Below are 20,749 nucleotides of genomic sequence, written 5' to 3' on the forward strand. Positions count from 1 at the left end.
GTGAGTAGATTTCAATAGGTGAAATGCTGGTGACAGGTTCCCTTCAAAGGCTGAAAGCGAGCAAATATTATGGTAAATGTCCCAGGTAGGCCAGAAACACTAGCAACATCCATACATAACCCGTTCCGGACAAAGTAATCTGGGAAGCCGATGTCGAGTATTCTTTTACGGCTGGGTAACCTAATGAGAAGCAGTAGACGGTATCTGAGTAAGATGTTTTGTAGCGTAGGAGGACGCCTAAGATAAGTTCACCCGGCAGTTGTCCTCCTTGCCTCCAGGTAGAAAATGTAAACAGCTCAGTGTACAATATCCTAATGATGCCTTTCGCATCATATTGCTGCCTCGTATACGACCTGGAATGAGGACTGTCCAGTTGCAGACAAATAGCTATTTTTCAGGAGGACACATCCAGAGTAGGTGGTTCGGAACAGGACGAGACTGGGTTGTTTCGTGTGTTAGGCTGCTGTAGGTGTCAAGCAGCTAAAGTGGCTATGAGCGCTACTCGTGGGGGAAACCTGCGAAGGGGGCCCGCAGTTCTAAACCAGAACTGCTGCCCCTTCACTCTCTGTACCGGTGGATATGCCATAAATGTCCACAGAATATGCCATAAATGTCTGATAGATGCAGGTCCCAGCTCTGTGACCTGCACCTATATCGAGAGCAAGGGTCACCTGACCCCTGTTTCTGGCGTGGTGGCCGAAGCTGCCGATTCCAGTCGGGACTAGTTGAGAGGGTGCCGCAGCTCTCTTTATTTTCTGGGATGAGAGTTATGAAAACAGCCGACTAGCTGTGTATTGCGGTCTGTGTGGATAAGGTGCTTATGTATTCTGTGAGGCAGCTTGCAATGCAGCAACACTGCAATTAATTTTTCTTCCCTCCAAAGAAATTGAGGAACGCTTTGGTACAGCATGTGTCCCTCCCTAGATTACATTTTTATTTAGCCTTTTCTCCTAGGTCTCTGCAGGGTTTTGAAGTCGGGACCTGCTGTGTAGGAGGTAGAAACACTAACAGTGAGCCACAGGCTGCATATCTGTGGGAGTATTTCCTCTACCCAAAAATGGCATTGGAAAGCTCTTGATGGGGACTCCTGCCCCGGGGGATGCTCCTGATGTAATTGTCCTTATATGGAAAGTGATGACAGGAGCTTTTCGATGCCGGAGTCCCCGGGCAGAGCATCGTGTAGCCCAAGTGACGTAACTGACCAGTCATAATGTGGTTAGGGGATAAATGTATTTGATGGGATTCGTCCGATTCCGATAGGATCTTTCCTGTCCTTTAAAAGCTCCTGTAAAAACAGAAACATGACACCTGAGCCTGATGTGGTCCTTAGCTGTGTTTTTTATGACTGACACTTTTTTTTTCTTTTACCTTTTTTAGGTTCGAGAATTGGTCAGTAAACCACCAGAAAATTGTCACAGCAATCTCCTGCATGATCATGGAAAAGGTTTCCAAAGTTTGCTCCTTTCACTAATTGGTCTGAAGGTATACATTGAAAATGGACATACTTTAAGCATGCGTCCAAAAGCACACTTCTCTAAATATTTAGAACAATACACTTTAAGTCATCTTAAGGCCTCATGCACACGAATGTAAAAACGCCCGTAATTACGGGCCCATAGACTTCTATTGGCCATGGGTATCTCCCCGTATGCTTACGGGAATGTGCTCGTGACGTTGAAAAATATAGAACATGTCCTATTTCAGGCCGTATTAATGGCACGGGCAGGCCAATAGAAGTCTATGGGGCTCACGTAATTACGGGTGTCTACGTGTGTGCACCCGTAATTACGGGGGGCGTTTCTAGGCAATGTCGGGATAGTCACTGTCCAGGGTGCTGAAAGAGTTAAACGATCGGCAGTAGCTCTTTCAGCACCCGGGACAGTGACTACCAATCACAATATAGATTAACCTGTAAAAAAATAAAGACGTTCATACTTACCCAGAACTCCCTGCTTCTTCCTCCAGTCCGGCCTCCTGGGATGACGTTACAGCCTATGTGACCGCTGCAGCCAATCACAGGCTGCAGCGGTCACATAGACTCACGCGTCATCCAGGGAGGTCGGGCTGGATGTCGAAAGAGGGACGCGTTGCCAAGACAACGGCCGGGTAAGTATGAATTTCTTTTACTACGGAAAGGGCTGTCCCTTCTCTTTATCCTGCACTGATAGAGAGAAGGGGCTGCCGATTAGTGCAGTGCAATTTTGCAGTGAAAACGTGCCCGTAAATACGGGTGGAATACTGGTGACACCGGACCCTTATTTATGGGCACGGGTCCGTAAATACTGGTGCAATACGGGTTGAATACGTGTGACCAAGGACCCGTATTTACGCCAGTATTTCCGGGAGGAAAAAAATAAGTTCGTGTGATGAGGCCTAAGGCCCCATGCACACGACCGTAAAAAACCTCCGTTTTTGCGGACCGCAATTGCGATCCGCAAAAACGGGCCCATTCACTTTCATTGAACGCGGACACCTTTCCGTAGCACTACGGAAGGGTGTCCGTGCCGTGGAAATGTTCCGGGAATTATGGAACATGTCCGTTCTTTTGCATTTTGCGGGTCGTGCTCCCATACTTTGTATGTGAGCATGGCCCGAAAATGCGGCTGTCGGCGGCCGGCCGTGCCCGCAATCGCGGGCCGTGATTGCGGGCACGGTCGTGTGCATGGGGCCTAAGACAGACAGATATTTGTAGTATTAGGATTTTTTCATACAGATAAGCAAGTCTTAATACCACACCGTGCAAGTACTTATGCTCTCATAAAAAATAAGCAAGCAGGGACATCCCCCCCCCCCCCCCCCCCCCCATATCAAAAGACCCCAAGTCCTATTTTGTAATTTGGCAGATTTCCTAGCAAAAAAGTTTCATTCCTCCATAGAAATGTACTTGACTAATAATGGGTATGACAGATAGTGTTACAAGAGGAGCATAGCATGGTATACCTACAGTAACCTATTTATTTATTTATTTTTAAAGATTGGAAAAACAGCAGAAGAGATCTATCAATTTGCATGTTATACGTTATTCAGTGTTCAACAAAAGAATCTGAGTAAAGAAAAGTCCTTATGGGATATAACGAATGAATCTTTGGAATCTCTTGCAACGAAAGGTCTTGTGTGCACCAAATTGTGCCCTGAAACAGAGCAACCTATATTTGAGGTGTCAAAACTGGGACAAGCAACTTACAAAGGTGGGCAGTTGTGATGCGTACCCCCGTTATAAACATTTTAACAGAGTACTTGACTTGTGCATGTTACTCATTTTTATCTCCTATAGGGTCAATTGATTTATCCTACTGTGACATGTTATATAGCGATCTGCGGAAGGGCCTGGAAGGACTAGTCCTTCAGAGCCATCTTCATCTTCTCTATCTTGTCACCCCCTATGATATGGTAACTCATTGCAGCCCAGACTGGATGATTTACTTCAGACAGGTAAACACATTTGAGGTTTAAAGATCCTTTAACACACAATGTAAAATATTTTTTCAGGGGTTATTAATGAGAAATGTTGCTAAAATTAAAGTATCCAGTCACACCCTAGCATAAAATTTGTCTAAGAAAAAAAATAATCTAAAATCTAAATTGCCAAAGGTTATATTGTCTCCATGACTATTCTTAGAAAAATATTTACCATTGTAATTGCCAAATTAATTTTTCAGTTTAATCTCCTTGATCCTGTTGATCAGAAAGTGGCTGGAAATGTTGGCGTGCCAGAAAGTTTTCTTGCAAGAAAAGTATCCGGTCAAAGTGTAAAGAAGGTAATCTACATAGCAGTTTTGTACACTTTAGAATCTGGGAAGTTAGGTACATTATATGAATATCCTATATATCACTAATATGAAGACATATAATAAAAGTAATATGTAGTGGGTCACTAAAATTGCTCAATTCATTGCAGCAGTGTTATTGGCATGAACATAGAGTTCTCACCCGTCTGTAGATCCGTGTTTAGCCGTGCATGTAAATCAACTTCAGACCACCCTAGAAAGAATAATGCAATTGAGTACTGCAGTTGATCATATTCTGTGGTCCTGGAAATCAATCTGAAACTCTATTTTACTCCTAAAAGGGGATATCCACCTTAATTCATCAAATTGAATATATATATGTATTTGTGGCAGCCATTTTTGAAAAAGTGGCAACATGAATTGCAACCATATTGGTTGTTACCTTTTGAATTAGTTTCTCAACGATAACTTTGTTATTACTTAATTGGGAGCCAGAAATATAGAACATATTTTTTTTATAAGGTATTATGCTCACTAAAATTGTAATTTTGACAGTTTTACATCTGTGAAAATGGCGCAAATAGTTTTTGGACTTATATAGTATTTACAGAAATAGCACACAGATGTACATAAGCAATTATATGTATACAGATTATTCAGTGAGGACCTGTTCACACTGAGTTTTTTGCCGCGGAAACAGCGGCAAAAAACAGCCGAAATTGACTGCCATTGATTTCAATGGGAGGTGGAGGAGTTTTTTTACCGCGAGAAAAAGAAGCAACATGCCCTATCTTGCGGTTATTCCATCTTTCTGTTGGAGAGAGGTAAAAAAAAGCCTCAAAAAACGCGTGTGGTGCAAAACCACTTCAAAAAAACCGGAGCTGATTTTTCCAGGCAAAATTTTCTGCCTGCAAAGAACTCCGTGTAAACATACCCTTAGACTCCCTATAGGTCATTATTAAGCTCCCTTCTAGAAGTCAGATCAGACCGCTGCTGAACAGACTGGTTTGTGCTTTGGAGAATTCAGCACAACCATGTATGGTTGGTTGAATAAGGGCCATGTAGCACCAAATTTCTGCTGCGGTGGCAGTATCAATTGAAATATGCGGCCGCCCACAGCTTCCCATGCCAATAGCAGCTGATTAGTGGGCATTTCAGCTGCCGGACCGACCACTCATTAAGAAAAGGTTTTGGGGCAACACCTTTTACCTGAATAACAAATCTTACACTGTAATATTTTTCGCCATGCATTGATTAGCTTAACCCAGGGGTGGGCAAACTTTTTGACTCGCGGGCCACAATGGGTTCTAAAATTTGACAGAGGGGCCGGGCCAGGAGCATTTGGAGGGAGTGTTTGGGCCGGATATACTAAAGCATTAAATGTAGTGTGTGCAAACCTCATAGCACAGTAAGAACACTACAACCCAATTTATTAACTGTCTTTCAAATGTGAAAAATAGCCCTTATCAGTTAATAAATTTGTCTCAAGGAATATGCAAGATATGGCATTTACATACTATTTCGCAGATACTGGGAGGAGGAAATGTAAATAGATTAAAATAACATACGCACTGTGATTTATCAAGAAAAAAGTTCTGTTGACTCTGTAAATTAGCTGCCAACCTCTGAGCAGTAGCCGCCCGTTCTTGTGTTGACTGCTTGCTAGCATAGTTTGCATGCTTCGTGGCAAAGTGACGGCTGATATTGTACTCTTTGAAAACCGAAGGGCTTAATGGTGACGTGAAACGAAGTGAAAATTAAAGTGAAATAAAGAGAAATACGCGCCACATTAACCCCTTAATGACCGGGCCATTTTGCACGTTAATGACCAAGGATTATTTTTTGTTTTTTCATGGTCGCATTCCAAGAGTCGTAACTTTTTTTTTATTACGTCGACATAGCCGTATAAGGGCTTGTTTTTTGCGGGACGAGTTGTATTTTGTAATTGCACCATTTTTAGATGCTTACAATATATTGATTAACTTTTATTAACTTTATTTTAGGAGAGAATTGAAAATAAGCAGCTATTCCAGCATTAATTTTCACGTTATAAATTTATGCCCTTTACTATGCAGCATAAATAACATGTTACCTTTATTCTACGGGTCGGCACGATTACGAGGATACCAAATATGTAAAGGTTTTATATGTTTTCCTATGTTTGCACAATAAAAACCCTTTTAGAAAAAAATTACTTGTTTTTGCATCGCCGCGTTCCAAGAGCCGTCATTTTTTTATTTTTCCGTCGATGTGACCGTATGTGGGCTTGATTTTTGCGGGCCAATGCATAGTTTTCATTAGTACTATTTTGGGGTACATAGGACTTATAGATTAACTTTTATTTTATTTTTTATGGGGGGAATGGGAGAAAAGAGAGAATTTTGCCGTTGTTTTTTGCGGGTTTTTTGGACGCCGTACATCCGGCGGTTTCATTAATGTGTTCATTTTATTGGTCAAGTTGTTACGATCGCGGGGATACCATATATGTGTATGTGTTATTTGTTTTGACACTTTTACTGAATAAAACCACTTTTTGGGCAAAAAAAGTAGTTTTATTTGATTTTGACTGTAATTATTTTATTTTTTTTCAACAAACTTTATTTAACTGATTGACATTTTTTTTTTAAGTCCCACCAGGGGACTTCACTATGCGATGTGCCGATCGCATATATAATGCTTTGGTATACTTAGTATACCAAAGCATTATTGCCTGTCAGTGTAAAACTGACAGGCAACCTGTTAGGTCATGCCTCCGGCATCGCCAAACAGGCACTTGCGGAAGACAGACCTGGGGGTCTTTGTTAGACCCCCGGCTGTCATGGAAACCCGACGGCGACCCGCGATTTGTTTGCGGGGGCGCCGATCGGGTGACAGAGGGAGCTCCCTCCCTCTGTCAAACACATTAGATGCCGCTGTCACTATTGACAGCGGCATTTAATGGGTTAAACTGCCGGAATCGGAGCGCGCTTCGATTCCGGCAGTTGCAGCAGGAGCCAGGCTGTGTATAACAGCCGTGCTCCTGCCGCTGATCGCGTGGGTACACTGGCAGTACCCGCGCCATCACAGGACGGATATATCCGTCCTCCTGCGCGAACTAGCAGCTGCTGAGGACGGATATATCCGTCCTTCGGCGTTAAGGACAACGGTCAATGTGTTTTGAGTGCGCCATCTATTGGGAAAACGTGGGCATTGCAGGGAAAGGGGAAAAAAAAGGAGGTTTTTACTATGATTTGGACAAGTTCGGCGGGCCGGATTAAAAAGCCTAACGGGCCGTATGTGGCCCGCGGGCCGTAGTTTGCCCATGTCTGGCTTAACCCCTTAAGGACACGGCCAATTTTGGCCTTGAGGACAGAGCAATTTTTCTTACATTTCCCTCTTTGCATCCCGACGCTCATAACGCTTTTATTTTTTGTACGACGTAGTTGTATGAGACTTTGTTTTTTGCAGGACGATTTGTACTTTATGGTACAAATACATTATCGTTTAATTTCTATACATTTTTAATTAGATTAAAATGCAGATAAAAAGCAGTTGCGCAGCAGTTTTAATATATTTTTTTTTACACCATACACCGATCATCATAAATAATGTTATACATTTGTTGTACAGGTTGTTACGGTCGTGGCGATACCAAATATGTCTATATTATTTAATGTTTTGGGACTTATATTTTAAAAAGTTGATTTATTATAGAAAATGTGTGTTTCTGTGTATTTTATTTACTTTTTATTTATTTACCATTATTTATTTTTTTACATTCATTTAACTTTTTTTTTTAATCCCATAAAGGGATTTATCATTTTGATTTTTATTTTGTAACTGTAATGTACTGGCATAGATCTATATGTCAGTACATTAGCCTGTTACTGATCGTACACAGGCAGTTGTTAGGACATACCTCAGTATGTCCTAACAACAGGAAATATGTTCAGACAACCCTGGGGTCCTTCACTGGACCCTGGGCTGTCTGGCCATACGAGTTGTGGGCTTTGATCGCGTCACAGTTATTTTCTGTGACGCGATCAATGTGCAGTCCCCTCTCTTTGAACGCCGCGATCAGCTTTCATCGCGGCGTTCAAAGGGTTAACAGCGGAGAGAAGATGTTTCTCTTCTCTCCGCTGTCAGAGCGGGGCCGTGGCTGTGTATTACAGCCGTTGCCCCGCTCTCGATCGCGCGCACAGACGCGCGCAGGGACCGCTGTCACACGGGACGAGTATGCTCGTCCTAATGCGCAAAGTGCTCGCCGCTCAGGACGAGCATACTCGTCCTGTGTCGGCAACCAGTTAAAGGATATGCCTACCTTTTCAACCAAATTTTTTTTATTTATTATTGTTCCAATGCATCCAAAATGAAAAATGAAGCAACTTTGCATATCATTTTTTTTATTATTATTTTTTCTCCCTAAAGCTCCTATGCAAATCTATGCATCGCCATGGTAACAGACTGTAACTGTACCATATTTCTTGCTAACCTAATGAACGCATGTTAGTAAGAATTACGGGACAGATAGAAGGGAGTATGGCGGCAGCATCAAACTAAACAGGCTTTGTTGGTTTGGTTGTAAAGCTGGACACAGTGTGTAAGTTTTTTTATGTGTATATATATGTGGGTGTGTGTGTGTGTGTGTGTGTATGTGTGTGTGTATATATATATATATATATATATATATATATAATTATAATGTGTGTGTGTGTGTGTATTACACATTCCTGGACATATCCATGGTAACCAGAATGAAAATGGTTTCTATTATAAAATGACTTATTTTCCTGCATTATGACTAAACTGCATTGATAAAGGGTTTAGAACCCTTTTATTGTTGAAGTCTGGCTGGGCACGTAATATTAGGCTGAGCCAGTAATGGAGGCCCGCCATGACTATGTTAAAGGGTCCGTGTCTGATGTAGGGGGTGGCATAGGGATGTAGTATAGGAAGCGCGGAATTAGATACCTTAAATAAGGTATTTAATTCCCCTCGCTTCACCCTCTTGGCGCTTCATCAGGATCAAGAACAACACCCACCCGCCCTTTATTCTTCTGTGGTTTGGGTGGGGTCAGCTGATATTTCTGTCTTGCAGCCTGGCGGGCACAAGATCTGTGAGGACAGTTATAATGCAGGCCTTTAGAGGACCATCATGGTGCTCCCCAGGTATGGGGGAAGATTTAAAATGGTAATGAGTGGGATGGATGGTTTCTGGGTTGGTAGTGATTTACAGTATCCAAGGCAAATTTGTCAACCCCCGAGCCTGCGAGTATCCGCATACTGTCTAAAAGTTATGACCCTCAAAGACCTTGGTTCTTTTCAGATGTCAATTGGTTTGCACTATTTTGTATGTATTTTACAAAGATATAGGTTATTTATTGTGTATTTTTACAATAAAAGAGGCTACGGTGGCCTACATATTCCATGTCACGCAATGTCTCGAGTAGTTATTGGGGTAATAAGAAGAGATCGGAGTTGATGGAGGTAAGGCATGTTTTAGGAAGTTTGGTTGGCGGCTCATTCTTTAATACACAGGTCATGGGTTGTGGAACCTTAGTTTGCATTTAAACCAAAGTATTTAACTTGTATTAACTATTTGCCATTTTAGAGTGCAGAGGAAAGAGTGGTGAACAGGCTATATCTATCCTTTATTCTACATGCCCTTATGAAGGAGCTAGATATATGGACTGTGTCTACAAAATTCAACATGCCACGAGGATTTGTTCAGAATCTTCTTAGCTCGTCTGCGTCCTTCTGTTCCTGCATATTGCGTTTTTGTGAGGTAACGCCATTATATAAATTTAAAAATGTGCTCACACTTATTTGGCCAATATGCTCACTGTGGAAAATACCATGACTCAAATTAATAACATAACTATGGATCATAAAAGGATCCTCAATGGTTGTATCTGTTTACATCTATATTTTGGTTGGGAGGTATCATTTAAAAGTGGTGTGTAAAAGACAATCTAATGATGTGATATGATATATTTGTGTTTTAAAATGATTGTTTTAAGGTTACTAGTCTGGTGACATATATTAAATTCTGTGTCCTGCTCTAAGATTTGCTGTATTATGCCTTGTTTACATTATGTGATGCCTGTTTAGCGTATACATCGGGAAACTTCTGACGTAAATGCTAAACGTGTCGGGCTCCATTATCCCGACATAGGTCAAAGAGTGTCTTTTTGGCCTACATCGGGCTGGTATACGTTATAAGGATGGAATATCATAATAGACTACGCTTTTCTATCCTGCCGAATCCTGCAAAAATCCATACTGGTATACGTGTGTTTTTTTTCTTTTTTAAAACCGAGAGAGTCAGGGATTCTTCAGTGACATAACTGTCCACATATGGACAGTTGTCACTGGAACTTTCCTGACAGCAGAGGGAGTCTGTATTCCGGCCTGTGATCCTGAGTCAAAGATTACTTCCGTCTCATTTCCCCTCGGCTCTATTGCCGTGACCTTTATGCCCCCCATTACCAGTCCTGTGTTGCCCGGGGAAGCTCTCCCCAAGACTGTGCTACGCAGACCACCGGCAGCCCGACTTTCCCTTGCGTCGTCAAACCTTCAAAACAGCTGGAGTCCCGAGTTGCTTTTCATCTCCGCCAAAGAAAGCAATGTCTTCCCTTATGTAACTAGCCACATAATGGACTGTTACGTCACTTCCCTGGGCGGAGATAAAAAGCAGCCGGGGACTCTGGCTACTATTAAGGTCTTGCCATCAGTGATAACTGTCCATATATGGACAATTAAGTCACTGCAGCTTTCCGATACACAAGTTTAACGGAGGCCTGTGACAGATTCCATACAGTGGCATCCGTCACCCATAGACTAGTGGTATCCATTTAACTGATACGTCATGAAAAGGGTCCTGAGAGTTCATGATGTCTAAACTAATACCATTATAGTCTATGCATGCCACTGTTATGGCAACCGTCTCATCCTACGTTGAACGTATATGTTGGGAGCTTTTCCCGGCGTAGATGTGTAACATAGGGCCGAAAATGTGAACCGAGCCTAAACTGAATAAAGAATGTCAATATAATATCACTAAAATGAAACGGAGGAAACCCCCAATCCCATTGGGCAGTCCTTAAAGCGTCCTAATGAATAATTTTTTTGTTTCCACTATTTGGACATCAATCCAGATTTCCTGGCCACTGCTCCTCACATTCACTACATGTTCTGGTGGCACTTAATCATATGCCCTGCTGGCACTGTTGCAGCAGGGCCAAAGGAAGAAACGTAGCCACCAACCCACAACTTTTTTTTTTCATCTACTAAAGCTCTTTTGTTTGAATACAGGAGCTGGATGAATTCTGGGCCTATAAAGCTCTGCTTTTGGATGTCACCAAGAAACTTAGTTATTGCGTGAAATCCGAGCTTATACCTCTGATGGAAGTGGCTGGTGTTTTGGAGGTTAGTGAAGCCTCTATATACATTTATAACAAAACTATGGACAGCTGTAGTCACTAGACTGTTAATTTACAGCAAAATATAAAATAAAAAAAAGTAGTGTCTGTAAACCTGGAAATGCATGATGATTAGCTGCAAATCTGTCAAGGAGCTACAATATAAGCAGATAGCAGCACCGTCCTTCCCCTACCAATAATGTAATGGGAACAATGTAGCATTATGGTCTTCAAAAGGCTCTTATTTCCTTTCACGCATGAATGATATTCAAGCAGGTAACGCTCGGACGGCCTTAAGTTCATTACTATACTCTTCAGATTAGCGTATTTTCTGTTAAACATTAGGCCTTGATTACAGGACTAGGTTTGACATGCTATAATAGGTTTTGTCTGTGTACTTATAAAACAGCAACACACTAGGACAAGGGATCTGTCATTTATGACGCACCACTTGTACTTACTCTGTTCACTTTATTTTACTAGAATGCTAAACCTAGATATGAATAATAAAAGTAAACTGAAGAGAAGTCCGCAGAGTTTGTCAGTTTTGGTGTTAGGTGGAAGAGACACTGTTCATCCTTTTCCCTGCAGCGCAGGGACACGGTCGGCGGAACGGGAGCGCGACTCCTGGGTTATGAAAGCGTCATGGCAACGGCGCTTGCAGCGTCGTGCGTCATGACGACGACGCTTCCCTCACAGAACGACAGAACAGGGTTCCATTGGGTTTGTGAGGAGAAGGAGGGGTGAAGCGACACTGGACGTTGTGACATCACCAGGAGGGGGAGAGAGAGCAGAAGGGGGGAAGAACACGCAGGGAGAGGAAACAGACGCCATTCTGGAGAGAAGACGGGCACCATCAGGGAGAGTAGCTTACTCCACCCAACAAAATGCGCCTGGAGTGGAGTGTATTCACCCATAGGAGAAGGGGTCAGCAGCCTGGCAATAGAGAGGAACAGAATCCAGCCAGAGGTGACTGGCAGCATACTGCCTGAGTACAGCAGGACCCTTGGAAAAAGAAACTGACAGCGATTCGATTTAAGTGTGCCTTATTTCATAAGCACTGTTAATAGTGGATAAATGCGCCCGAAGGTCCGGTTAGTTCAGCTGATACGGGAGTATAAGGGCAAATTCAGACAGGGCGGAATTGCTGTTGAGTTCCGCAGCGGACAGTCCGCAGTGGAATTCTGCAGCAGCCGTTTTTTAAATTTTTTTTCTATACATTTTTAGGAAAGTTAGTTCAGACGTTGCAGAAAGTAGGCTGCGGTGCAGAATTTCCCCTCCGCAGCATGCTCATTACATTGCAGAGAAGAAGCGGAATTTCACTGCGGATTTCAGCCTTTGCAATGCAAAAACTGAAATCTGAGGCAAGTCCGCTGTGATATCTGCAACGTCTGGATTACCTGTCAAATATGCAGATCGTGGTGCAGATTCATTGCGTAATTGCCCCAAATCTGCACCAACATTTGCAGCGGAAAAATTCCGCCACGTCTGAACATGCCCTAACTCCTACCCGAAGTATTCTGCGCAGTAGCGGGTAGCTCCCGCCGTGACTGCCGGAGGCACGTCTCCACTCTAGATGAGTAACGTGGGTTCAGGTACACCCTCTCTCGGGGGGACTCCAGCGGAATCGCCGTCCCCAACCTCAGTTGTATTTGGTTTGCTCCCAGTAGAAGAAGGATCGTTACACTGTTATATTTGTAGTAAAGAATTTAAACCAGAACCTGTGTTCAATAGTCTGTCTACTACACTGCCACCCTACATGCAGAATTTTCTGTTTTAAATCTGAGAGAGAACATCGGGATGGAGACTGTGGATCTTTGCGGGGTTGAGCTAAGTGTGCCTGATCTCATATAGCAGACGGAGCAGTGAGGGGGAGAGCTTCTGCTGCAAACAATAGCCTTACAGCAAAAGAAAGGTCTGGTTTGAAGTTTGTGAAGAGAGAGTAAACTGCATGATCCCCTGGGACAGTTATTTCTTACAGTTTTTATTGCAATATAAGACCAAATAGGAGCAACTAAGAGGAGAATAGTAATGGAGAAACTTCTTGAGAATTCTGTAACACAGCCTTCCATATTCCTGGTTCCGTGGGATCAGCCGATAAATTATCCTTCTGCCAGCAGAGTTCACATTGAGTGTACAAGAAAATGTACAATATATTTGAAATGAATCCTGAAAATAGACAAGGAAGCACAATACATGAAAAAACCCAGTAATAACAGCTCTTTCTCTTTCTTCTATAGGCCCGAGCCAGACAACTTTACAATGCAGGTTACACTACTCTTGCTCATTTGGCTAATGCTGATCCACAAATGATGGTGAAAACCATAGAACATTTGTCAAAACGTCAAGCAAACCAGATAATTTTCTCAGCCAAGGTGAGAAACACACAATTATCCACGTCTTTTAACTATTTACAATCCCTTAATGTCCTCCGTAGCCTTTAGTTATCTATGTCTTTTTAACCCCTTAATACCGAAGGTATTTGAAACCTTAATGACGAGCAATTTTTTAGGTTTTTCCATCGTCGCCTTCAATGATCTATACTTTTTTTTTTTTTTTTTGCGTCGACATAGGTGTATAAGGACTTTTTTTTTATTTTTTTTGCGGGACAAGTTGTATTTTATAATAGCACCATTTTGGGGTACAAATAATTTTATTGATTAACTTTTTATTACCTTTTTTTTTAGTGGGGTACTGGAAAAAAACCAGAAATTTAGCCATTTTTTTTTTTTGCGTCTTAATTTTACGCCGTTTTAGGCCTCATGCACACGACCGTAAAAACACCCGTTATTACGGGTCGTAATTACGACCCAAAATAACGGGCCCATAGACTTCTGTTGGTCACGGGTACCGTCCCGTTTTCTCACGGGAAGGTGCCGTTGAAAATGATAGAACATGTTCTATTTTTTTCTTTTACGGGCCGTGCTACTATACTTTATAATGGGAGCACAGCTCGGAATAACGGCCGGCTGCCCGTGGCCCGGCCGTGCCCGGCCATGCTCGTAATTACGAGCACGGTCGTGTGCATGGGGCCTTACGGTGTGGTATAAATAACATAATAGGTTTATTCAGCGGGTCCTTACAATTGCGGCGATACCAAATTTATATAGTTTTTTTTATGTTTTCCTAATTTTACACAGTAAAAACACATTTTTTTTCAAAATTATTTGTTTTGCGTTGCCATATTTTAACCCCTTCCCGCCGCAGCCCTTTTTCAGATTTTCATTTTAGTTTTTTCCTCCCCACTTTCCAAAAGCCATAACTTCTTTATTTTTCCGTCGATATAGTCCTATGAGGGCTTGATTTTTGCGGGACGAGTTGTAGTTTTTCGTTTATTGTGCCATATAATGTACTAGGAAACGGGGAAAAAATTATTTGTGGGGTAGAAAATAGCGATTCCTCCATTGTTTTTTGCGCGTCATTTTTACGGAATTCACTGTGCAATTAAAACAACATTTTGGCTTTATTCTGTGGATCAATACGATTACGGCGATACCAAACATATATAGTTTTTTCTATATTTTACTACTTTTACAAGTAAAAACCTAAGTGTAAAAAAGAAAATTTATTTTGTGTCGCCAAATTCCGAGAGCCATAACTTTTTTCTTTTTCCGTCGATTTTAAATGGTATGAGGGCTTTTTTTTTGCGGCATAACCTGTCGTTTTTAATAATACCATTTTGGTGTACATGCGACGTTTTGACCACTTTTTATTCCATTTTTTGTAGGAGATGAGGTGACCAAAAAATAGAGATTCTGGCGTTTACAATTTTTTATTCTTTTACGGCGTTCACATTGCGGGTTAAATAATGTTATGTTGTAATAGTCCAGACTTTTACGGACGCGGTGATGCCAATTATGTTTTTATTTATTTATTCACTATGCTCTAGGGGGAAAATGGGGGTTTTTTGAACTTTTTAATTTTTTTTAAATTTTTTCTTTTACATAAAAAAAAACAACTTTATTGAACTCATTTTTACTTTTTTTATTAGTCCCCCTAGGGGACTTCAACCAGCGATCGTTAGATCGCTTACACTATATACTGCAATACTAATTTATTGCAGTATATCGTGATTCTGACAGGCTTCTATTAAGCCAGGGCTTAATAGGTGCACGAAGATGGCGGACCTCCTCTGTCTAACGATTTAAATGCTGCGGTCGCTATTGACCGCGACATTTAACGAGTTAAACGAGCGGGATCGCGCTCGAGCGTGATGCGGCTCGTTACTCTGAAGTGTGGGCTTTACATCCGACACCGGCATCGTATGGAGCGGGTTCACTCCGTGAGCCCGATCCATACTTCCCCTACCCAACTTTGGCATATGGATACGTCAAACGTCGGGAAGGGGTTAAGAGCCATAACTTTTTTATTGTTTGACCGATGCAGCTGTATGAGGGTTTTTGTTTTGCGGGACGACTTGTAGTTTTTATTGGTGCCATTTTGGAGTAGATGCGATTGTTTGATCAATTTTATTTTAAGGTAGAATGAACAGAAAACAGCAATTCTGGCATTGTTTTCTATTTTATTTTTTAGTTTTGTTCGTTACGGACGCGGCGATACCAAATATGCGTAACTTTTTACTTTTTTTCATAAAAGTATTTTGTAAAGGTTTTCAATGTTTTTTTTTACTTGGGACATTTATTTATTTATTTCATGGCTTGGCCTAACAGGCAATCACTAAAGGCAGACCAGGGGGCCTTTGTTAGGCCCCCAGGCTGCCATAGAAACCATTCGCACCCCGTGATGCCCGTGGGATGCCAGTGGGGTGAGAGAGTGAGCCCCCTCCCTCTAAAATCACTCCGATGCGGCGTTAAATATGATCAGAGACCACTGCTAGTGGTCTCCGATCGTTGCCCTGAAGACTGAGGCTGTTCGCAACAGTCCGGGCTTCAGCAGCACCCGGCACGATGGAGGAAAAGTTTTTCTGAAGTGCCGACATGAAAAGGCGGCGCTTCAGAAGAACTACCCCAAACGGCCGACGTAAAAACACTCTACGCTGTTCATTAAGGGGTTAAAATAGTAATGAACCTCATTGAGCAGAGGTACGGGCACATTCAAAAGTGGTGGATAATTTACACCGCAAGTCCGCAACTAATCTGCGGCAAAATCGACATATGTTACATGCAGATTTGGTTGCGGATTTGCTGCAGGTTTCAGCCCATACATTGCAAAGTTTAAAATCCTGTAATGAAGGGGGTAGGGAAACGGACAAGTGAGCCCTAATCTACCCGCCACTCTGTCCCTGCCTACTTGCAACGACCCTAGGCGACGGGGTACAACTGGGCGGCGGTCCCTACTAGGGATGTCACGATACCAAAATGTGGACTTCGATACCGATACTTCGTTTAGTATTGCGATTTCGATACCAATTTCGATACTTTTGCCAACAGTAATAAAAAAAAAAATCTTCCGTTTTCTGATGTGAGGCGCGACGTGTGATGAATTTTGAACGCGCCTCACATTAATAGTAATTAATCCCATCATATTTCTCAGTCATAATGGGTTAATGTGTAAGGTACATGATGGGGTTAATTACTATTAATGTGAGGCACGTGGAGATGAAATTCATCGCACCTCGCGCCTCACATTAATAAGTGATAGAAAGCAGTGTTTATTTTATTTTTTTACAGCGCACACATCATAAATGATGCAAAAAAATTATTGTGTGCACCATTACTGAATGTGTGTATTTTATGTATTGAGACTTATTTTAATGTTTATTGTAAAAAAGGTGTATGTGTATTTTTTTAAATTGATACTTTGTTTTTACTTTATTTTTAAACTTTAATGTACTGACATATATCAGATATGTGCCAGTACATTAACCTGTGGACGGATAGCACACAGGCAGTTGTTAGGACATACTTGGGTATGTCCTAACAACATGAAATATGGTAAGACAGCCCTGGGGTCCGTCAATAGACCCTGGGCTGTCTGCCCATATATGGTATGGCCCTCGATCGCGTCACAGGAATTCCCTGTGACGCGATCCAGGGGCATCCCCCCTGCTCATTTTCTCCTGAATGCTGCAGTCAGCTGTGATCGCAGCATTCATGGGAATAACGGCGGAGATGAGAGGTTTCTCTGATCTCCGCCGTTATAGAGCGGGGCTGCGGCTGTGTGATACAGCCATTGCCCCGCTCCTGACAGGAAGTGCACGCGCGGTCAGCATGAGGAGATGCGGCCGGCGCTGCACTAATGAGCGGCGGTTCAGGCACTGGGGACAGAACATGGGGGTGTTTTGTAGCGCGCCCGCCATGTTCTGTCTCCAGTGCCGCCGCTCATTAGTGCAGCGCCGGCCGCATCGCATCATCCTGACCCCGCGAACTTATCATGACTCAGGAGCGGGGCTGTGGCTGAATTACACAGCCGCAGCCGCGCTCCCATACATTCATGTATTACTATACTGAGCTGTGCGGCTGCGCAGCCAAGTATCGAAATACAGGAAATAGCGGTATCGAACCGTTTAGGGATGCACAGTATCGAAACAGTATCGAAGTTTCGATGCACCGTGCATCCCTAGTCCCTACGCTCAGTAAGTGCACGAGACAAACAGACAAGGGTACACAAAGCTAAGGGAAATGGGGCAGAGTGGTGAACAAGCCGAGTCAAACCAGGAGAGAACGAGGTACCAAACGCAGAGCAGGAGAGTAGTCAGTAAGCCAGGGTCAGTATGGGGCAGGATCAAATAGTCAGAAGCTGTAGCTGGGCCAGGAAACCACACGAGAAGAATCACAAGCAAAGTAGGAACCGGAAAGGCAGGTATAAATAGACAGAGGGCGGGAGCTAGCTCCGTCTGGCCAGGCTGCGATAGGCTCTCCCGCTCCTAAGCCTGCCATCCTGAGTGGTGGAAGATGGAGTCAGTCTCAGAGACATAGACTCAGGTGCAGACTGATTACCTATGGGCGTATACACAGAAGTTGTGCCTGGCAGATCCTTTACAGTCCACTGTGAAAATCCGCTGCTTCTCCGCAACAGAATGAGCAAGCTGCGGATTTGAAAATCCAGAGCATGATCTGCTTTCATTGCACACTTGATTTTTATTTATTTATATATATATATATATATATATATATATATATATATATATATATATATGATATATATATATGACCTTAGGGGAAAAATGAGAAAAGGAGGGTATTTTTTTACTTTTTAATATTTTGTTTTTGCTTTTTTGTATATTACTCAAAACTTTTATTGAACTTTTTTTTTCTCTAGATGTTACTAAATGAAAAGGCTGAAGCTCTACAAGAAGAGGTGGAAGAGCTGCTTCGTCTTCCAACTGATCTCCCAGCTTTAATCATTGAAACAAACCCTGAAAGGAATTAATAAAAACCTTCAATAGATCTGCCAGGTGTCCTACTCATATCTGAGGGCAACATATTATAAAGGGGGAAATTCTAAACTTGGGATATCGTTTTTTATGATTTAGATTTTTTTCATGTAAAAAGCTGTTTAAATGCTGCGAGAACTTGTGGAGAAAGCCTGTGAGTCCTTCTTTAGCCCTCGTCTGCACACAGTTTGACAGCTCTTCCCGTATGTGTGTGTATATATAAAAAGCTGTCAGTCGCTGTGTGCGAGCGAGAACTAAGCAGGTCAGGTCAGAACTAAGCAGGTCAGCTTTTAAACCTCTTTTTATATGAAAATACTGAATCAAATGGTAGAAAACTATATCCTTGATCTCAGCATGTGCCCTTTATATCCTATCCGATATGATCGCATAGGAGATCTGACAGATATTTATAAAATTGCCTGCACTGGAAATATTTTATTGCATATTAGAGAAATCTGATATACATGGACTGTAAAATATTAAATGTATTTTAATTTTTAACAATTAGTATATTTCTGTTTTACGTTCTCTTTTTGTTCAATACGTAATTTCATTTGTTTGTTTGCAGTAAATGTCAAACTTTTTTTTTTATTTGAAACAAATGGCAAAATCAGTGATTGAAAGTCATTACTTATTGTACATTAAAGTGGATTTAAAAGAAAATATATTAGAAAGGGGAATGTAGTCCCTAAAGACCACATGTTTGGTATAATTTGTGTGTAACCATGGATTAAAGACTCCACTCAAGGCAAAATTCTCTAAATGCTTTTGGGTGTTGTATAAGTACCACCTATATAGCCAAATACACTTGTATCTACCTTTTTGAAACTCCAGATGCGGATTAGAAATAGCAAAAATGTATGGTGTGCATAACCGCAGACTTTTTTTTCTTACTTTATCCATACCATATTCCCTGAATCCTTAGGCCACACCTTCAATACCATTTGTAGTATATGTAAATAATATAGCTATAGTACATATATAAAGGTCGACGATAGTGCCCATATAACAACATCCACAATCCCCAAAAATTGGTACCGGACACTTGTTCTTCTCAACACCTCTTCTCCATTAAATAAAGTCACGTGTGAGCAACCAATCGGTGGACGTGCAAAGGGATTTCTTTCTCCAATTCAGACTAATTAGTGCTAGGTTCAAACCACGTTCGGCTATCCTTTTCAAATGTCTGTTTGATTATTATTATTTTTATTTAAATGGATTCGTTAACTGATCCATTGGTTGCACTATCCTGTTTAATGTCTGTTTTTTTTTTTTACGTTTGACATGTGTTGCATCTGGTTTTTCCCTGTCCGTTTTAAAAACAAATTAATTTAATACCACCTACTGCCCTCTGTAAATAGTGCCACACACTGCCCTCTGTTGATAGTGCCACACACTGCCCTCTATAGATAATGCCACACAGCCCCCTTGTAGGTAGTGCCACTGTAGCTCCCTGTAGGAGCGGAATCCCTCTGGTTAGGGATTCCGCTTCAGGAGTTGCCCCTGATATCACTGTCCATATATGGATAGTGACGTCAGTGGCTTCATCTAGGACCGGAATCCCTGGCCAGAGGGATTCCGCTCCTACAGGGAGCTACAGTGGCGCTATCTACAGGGGGGGGGGGGGTGTCATATACAAGGGGCTGTGACACTACCTACTAGGGTTGTTATGAAACCAGGTTTTGGATTTCGATACCGATACTCAGAGTAGTATTGCAATACTCGATACCAGAATGATACTTTGCGAACAATAAAAAAAAAAAAAACTCTAAAATATAAAATCCCCCCATTTTCTGATGTGAGGAACATGGTGTTAACAATTTTGAACATCCATATGCCTCACATTAATAGTAATTAACCCCATCATGTACCTCACACATTAACCCAATGTTGCCCATTACAACTGTGAGCGAGGTACTCTATGGGATTACTTACTATAATTAATATAATGGGCACCATTGGGTTAATGTGCGAGGGAAAAGGTGTGGTTAATTCACATGGCTGTGTTCGGTGCGTGAGATACAGTGACTCACAGCAACATGGATGACTGATGCTAGAAGCCCGGCTTTCTGAACTATGTTGGATCCTGGAAAAGCGGGCGACATGCAGTCTGTATCTCACGCACCGAACACAGCCATGTGAATTAACCACATCTTTTCCCTCACACATTAACCCAATGGCGCCCATTATATTCATTGTAGTAAGTGATCCCATCAAGTATCTCGCTCACAGTTGTAATGCGCAACATTGGGTTAATGTGTGAGGTACATGATGGGGTTAATTAC

At 42.0% G+C, this 20,749-nt stretch overlaps 1 protein-coding gene across 1 annotated transcript in view; it reads left to right on the forward strand.

The window, feature by feature from the left end:
• The window catches only part of HELQ (helicase, POLQ like), a 49,266-nt gene extending 30,048 nt beyond the window's left edge, over window positions 1-19,218 (forward strand). The window contains exons 12-19 of the mRNA XM_075861143.1: window positions 1,378-1,482; window positions 2,975-3,188; window positions 3,275-3,432; window positions 3,660-3,758; window positions 9,319-9,492; window positions 11,022-11,135; window positions 13,369-13,503; window positions 18,350-19,218. Coding sequence (XP_075717258.1) covers window positions 1,378-1,482; window positions 2,975-3,188; window positions 3,275-3,432; window positions 3,660-3,758; window positions 9,319-9,492; window positions 11,022-11,135; window positions 13,369-13,503; window positions 18,350-18,460 — 1,110 coding nt within the window. The 3' untranslated portion in view covers window positions 18,461-19,218. The remainder of the gene's footprint in view (window positions 1-1,377; window positions 1,483-2,974; window positions 3,189-3,274; window positions 3,433-3,659; window positions 3,759-9,318; window positions 9,493-11,021; window positions 11,136-13,368; window positions 13,504-18,349) is intronic.
• The last annotated feature ends 1,531 nt before the right edge of the window (window positions 19,219-20,749 follow it).

This window comes from Rhinoderma darwinii, chromosome 1 (assembly GCF_050947455.1).
Source record: "Rhinoderma darwinii isolate aRhiDar2 chromosome 1, aRhiDar2.hap1, whole genome shotgun sequence".
NCBI classification, from domain to species: Eukaryota; Metazoa; Chordata; class Amphibia; order Anura; family Rhinodermatidae; genus Rhinoderma; species Rhinoderma darwinii.